Source organism: Gossypium raimondii, chromosome 13 (genome assembly GCF_025698545.1).
Source record: "Gossypium raimondii isolate GPD5lz chromosome 13, ASM2569854v1, whole genome shotgun sequence".
In the NCBI taxonomy this organism is placed as follows: Eukaryota; Viridiplantae; Streptophyta; class Magnoliopsida; order Malvales; family Malvaceae; genus Gossypium; species Gossypium raimondii.
Genome location: NC_068577.1, coordinates 2,540,548 through 2,542,293, shown reverse-complemented (window position 1 = coordinate 2,542,293; position 1,746 = coordinate 2,540,548). Strand labels below are relative to the sequence as shown.

The following is a 1,746-nucleotide window of genomic DNA, read 5'->3' as shown; positions in this document are numbered from 1 at the left end:
GTCCCTCTACCATGCTGAAATTTTGGTTTAATTCTTCTATTTTAATTTGACATAATTCGATCTTTTATTTTTATAATATTATTATCAGTAGGTCTAAGTTGATAAGATCAATAGTTGTTTTCATTAAAACAATGACATGTAAACATTCAGTTGATGGCTTTAATTGTATGATTGAATAGTGGTAAAAAATTCACATAATTGTTAATTATTAAAGGTGGTTGTTTGATATTATAAAAGTAAAAGGATTAAATAATTAAATTTCAGTGAAAGAGGGACTAAAATGACAATTAGACCTAAGTGGAAATGTTGGTGGAGAGACATAAAAAAGGATAAACCCATTAACTCCAGCATTAGTTTCGCCCACGAACAGGCCTTCAACCATTTGCTTACCTTTTCCATCAGTTTAGTCTTCGTTCCTACATTTGTTCTTTATTTTCTTTACCAGGTAAATCATAATTTCATAATTTCATAATATATATATAAATATATATAATTTATGGGGTTTAACTGAAAAATGATGTTGAATTTGATTTGGTTTTTGGGAATAGAAACGGAGTGCTGCATGGATTTGAGAGCATTGAAATCGAGTGTAAGAGAACTGACCATGCAAAACACCCACCATGTTTTCGATGATTCCTTGGTCATGAATGTTATGAACGGCGCCGTTGCTGGTGAAGATTTCTCCATCGATTGCTTCCTTGATTTCAATAACGGAGAATTTGAAGAAGGTTCCGTTGAAGAAGAAGAAAAAAACTCTGTTTCTACTTCATATCAACTACGTGTTGCAGATGATGATAGTAACTCTAATTCCACCAGTTTTACACTCTCCGTACCGGTATTTTTTCATTAATTTTAAGTAATTTTTTTAAAAAAAATCCCTCTTCTCTTTTTGAATTCAAAATTTTGAAATTTTTTTGTTGTTTTCTTTAGAATGATGAAATAGCAGGGCTTGAATGGGTGTCTCACTTTGTGGACGATTCGGTACCGGAGATTCCTTTGCCATGCCCTGTTTTTAAGCAGGAAACTGATAACCATGCAGGAACTCGGTTTGAAGCGGAAACCGGCCCGGTTTTTGTGAAAACGCCGTCTTTTTCATCGTCGGTTCCAAGTAAAGCGAGGAGCAAGAGGTCTAAACCGACAGTCCCGACATGGTCGGTTGGGTCACTGCCTATTTCCGAGTCGTCGTCTTCGACAGCATCATCTTCGAGTACTTGCTCGGGGTCTTCCATGACCTCTACAGAGTTGGCTAATGGTTTCAGAGTACCGCCGACAAAGAAACAGAAGAAAAAACCGGTGGCGGTGCAAGGTAGTGGGTTGTCAAGTGGGAACCCTTTCCAACGGCGATGCAGTCATTGCCAAGTTCAGAAGACTCCACAGTGGCGAACCGGTCCTCTTGGTGCCAAAACCTTGTGCAACGCTTGTGGGGTTCGTTACAAGTCCGGTCGACTTTTTCCTGAATATAGACCGGCTTGTAGTCCCACATTTTCCGGTGATTTGCACTCCAATAGCCATAGGAAAGTTTTGGAAATGAGGAAAAGGAAAGAACTGACAGTGAACGATTCAGTCGAGTCAACCCGGTTGGTTCCGAGTTTTTGAAGTTAGGTATGCTAGGATAGGTTAAACGTTGAACCGGTTTAATTGTTATTGGATTAGTTTTAGAAAATTTTTTGGTCAATATATTTACCAATCTGAATTTTATGGTTTTGATATTTTTTTTTATTCAAAATGATTCACTTGGCTTGAGAA

The 1,746-nt window shown here is 37.5% G+C and overlaps 1 protein-coding gene across 1 annotated transcript; it reads left to right on the top strand.

Annotated features, from left to right (window-relative positions):
- Positions 1-322: 322 nt before the first annotated feature.
- Positions 323-1,746, top strand: LOC105783009 (GATA transcription factor 5). The gene is made up of 3 exons (XM_012608157.2): positions 323-445; positions 549-835; positions 931-1,746. Exons 2-3 carry the CDS (start codon positions 563-565, stop codon positions 1,594-1,596), a joined length of 939 nt encoding a protein of 312 aa, XP_012463611.1. The 5' UTR covers positions 323-445; positions 549-562; the 3' UTR covers positions 1,597-1,746.